A 2,477-nucleotide genomic window follows, 5' to 3' on the forward strand; every position below is an offset into this window, starting at 1 on the left:
CATGTCCCGGCGCGGATGGTGGGTGTTGGACCCGTCCCGCTCCTCTCCCCCCGGGCATCCTCAGCCCTGTGTACCTTCGCAGGCCAACAAGACCCCACTGCGGGCGCTTGACCCCATCCGCCTCAGTGGCATGAACTGCAGCCCTGACTTCACCCCCTCCTTCGCCAACCTCGGCCGGCCCGTCATGGGCAACCGGGGCCTGGTGAGTATCCTCTCCTTGCTTCACCCGCGCCGTCCCCTCCCGCCTCTCCATGATGATCAAGCCTTCGAGCCGTTGTGTCTGGGCCACTGATGTCCCTGATGGAACTGAGGATCTGAGCAGGCGGATGGGGGTGCCCCGGGAACCAGCCTGACTGGTCCCAGAGCAAAGAACTGAGTTTCTTCTCCCCATGTCAGCCCTCAGGGTTGGGTCCCCGCCGCTCCCAGCAGAGCCAGAGGAAGGAGCCCCGCAAAATCATTGCCACTGTGTCCCTCAACGAGGACGTCAAGCTGAACAAGGCCGAGAAGGCCTGGAAACCCAGCAGCAAGCGTGCCTCTGAGGAGGAGGATCCTGAGAACATCAAGACGCAGGTGGGAGCTGGGGCGGGTGTTGGGAAGGCAGGAAGAGACCTGCTCGGCTCTTGCTGATCCCTCTGTCCTCGCAGGAACTGCTCCGCCGCGTCCGCAGCATCCTGAACAAGCTGACACCCCAGATGTTCCAGCAGCTGATGAAGCAGGTGATGGAGTTGTCCATCGACACGGAGGAGAGGCTCAAGGGTGTCATTGATCTCGTCTTCGAGAAGGCCATCTCGGAGCCAAACTTCTCTGTTGCCTATGCTAACATGTGCCGTTGCCTTATGGGGGTGAGTCAGAGCCAGGGGGTTCTCCTGCCAAGCAGGCAGGGGTCTGTTCAGGGACCTTGGCTGAGCTCAGCAGGGTGCAGGTCCTTCTGTGTGGAGTGGGGAAACTGGTGTGTGTGGATGGAGGGCCAGGTCCAGAGTCTCAGCAGGGTGTCACAAGGGTGTAGGGTGGCTTTTCCCTGGTTTGAGCAGTGCCTGGACCTTAGTCAGCCAGCTTTTGAGGGAGACATGACTAATACACCTTGCCTGGCTTGTACCTCTGCCTGCAGCTCAAAGTGCCCACAACAGACAAGCCCACGGTGACTGTGAACTTCCGCAAGCTGCTGCTCAACCGCTGCCAGAAGGAGTTTGAGAAGGACAAGGACGATGACGAGATCTTTGAGAAGAGGCAGAAGGAGATGGATGATGCCAGTGCTGTGAGTTGGGGTGGGAAGCTGTGGCTGAGGGCTGGTGTGGGCATCCTCAGGGCAGCTCTGGGCTCTGAGCTGCCCTGCTGTGGCCTCTCTGCAGCCTGAGGAGAAGGCACGCATGAAGGATGAGCTGGAGGAGGCACGGGACAAGGCCCGCCGGCGATCCCTGGGCAACATCAAGTTCATTGGAGAACTCTTCAAACTGAAGATGTTGACGGAGGCCATCATGCATGATTGTGTGGTGAAGCTCCTCAAAAACCACGATGAGGAGTCTCTTGAGTGCCTTTGCCGCCTGCTTACCACCATTGGCAAGGACTTGGACTTTGAGAAGGCCAAGGTACCCCTTGTCCTGCCCTGCCTTGTCTTGCCCTGACCTTGCCTTTGGGAGGGACGTGACCATGACTCTGTCCCTCTATAGCCCAGGATGGACCAGTACTTCAATCAGATGGAGAAAATCATCAAAGAGAAGAAGACATCATCCCGAATCCGTTTCATGCTACAGGATGTGATTGACCTCAGACGGGTAAGGCACATGGCCTGCTGTTGCCTGGGGACTGTTCTTTGTCCCCTTGGCCTCATGGAGCTGCTGGCCTGTGTCCTCTGGGTGCCAGCAGTCCATGCCTCCCTGGGAGGAGAGAGGTTGGTATGTAGGCTGTGGCCAGCCCAAGAGACACCATGCTAGCCCCCAGCCCTTGGTTAGCGTGGCAGTGGCAGTGGGCACACAGTAACCGGCGGCTGTTTAATGCAGGGGGGCTCCGGAAACTGAGCCCTTTTGTGCCAAAAGCTGCCACAGCACATGAGGAGGCCGAGGCAGGAGACTGGCCTGAGGCTTTGAGGGTGGGATGGCTGGAAAGGGGGAGTGTCTCTGGGGGTCCTCCAACCAGCTCAGTGCCCTCTTCCCTCCTTCCCTGCCCCCTGCAGAATAGCTGGGTGCCGCGGCGAGGAGACCAGGGCCCCAAAACAATCGACCAGATCCACAAGGAAGCAGAGATGGAAGAGCATCGGGAACACATCAAAGTGCAGCAGCTCATGTCGAAGGACAAGAGGAGAGGACCGCCTGGGCCATCCTCCAGCAGTGAGTGCCCAGGCTTGGGGGCACCTGAGACTGTCAGGGGTGGGTTGTACCCGCCGGGCACCGCTCGAGGGCCGGCTGCACCTTATGTCTGTCCCCCTTGTGCCCAGGTGGGCGCGGGAGCCTGGTCGCGGACGATGGCTGGAACCAGGGGGC

At 59.8% G+C, this 2,477-nt stretch overlaps 1 protein-coding gene and 1 non-coding gene across 2 annotated transcripts in view; both read left to right on the plus strand.

Annotated features, from left to right (window-relative positions):
- EIF4G1 (eukaryotic translation initiation factor 4 gamma 1) overlaps positions 1-2,477 on the plus strand; it is a gene marked incomplete at both ends in the record, with an annotated part of 7,557 nt that overhangs the window by 1,159 nt on the left and 3,921 nt on the right. Inside the window, 8 exon segments of the mRNA XM_029083578.1 lie at positions 65-202; positions 397-570; positions 645-842; positions 1,109-1,255; positions 1,350-1,586; positions 1,668-1,772; positions 2,171-2,324; positions 2,432-2,469. Coding sequence (XP_028939411.1) covers positions 65-202; positions 397-570; positions 645-842; positions 1,109-1,255; positions 1,350-1,586; positions 1,668-1,772; positions 2,171-2,324; positions 2,432-2,469 — 1,191 coding nt within the window.
- On the plus strand, positions 248-322 carry LOC114818297 (small nucleolar RNA SNORD66). Its single transcript, XR_003766130.1, has one exon. It is a non-coding gene; the product is annotated as a small nucleolar RNA SNORD66 (small nucleolar RNA).

Source organism: Antrostomus carolinensis, unplaced genomic scaffold, assembly GCF_000700745.2.
Source record: "Antrostomus carolinensis isolate BGI_N321 unplaced genomic scaffold, ASM70074v2 scaffold30072, whole genome shotgun sequence".
Taxonomy (NCBI): domain Eukaryota; kingdom Metazoa; phylum Chordata; class Aves; order Caprimulgiformes; family Caprimulgidae; genus Antrostomus; species Antrostomus carolinensis.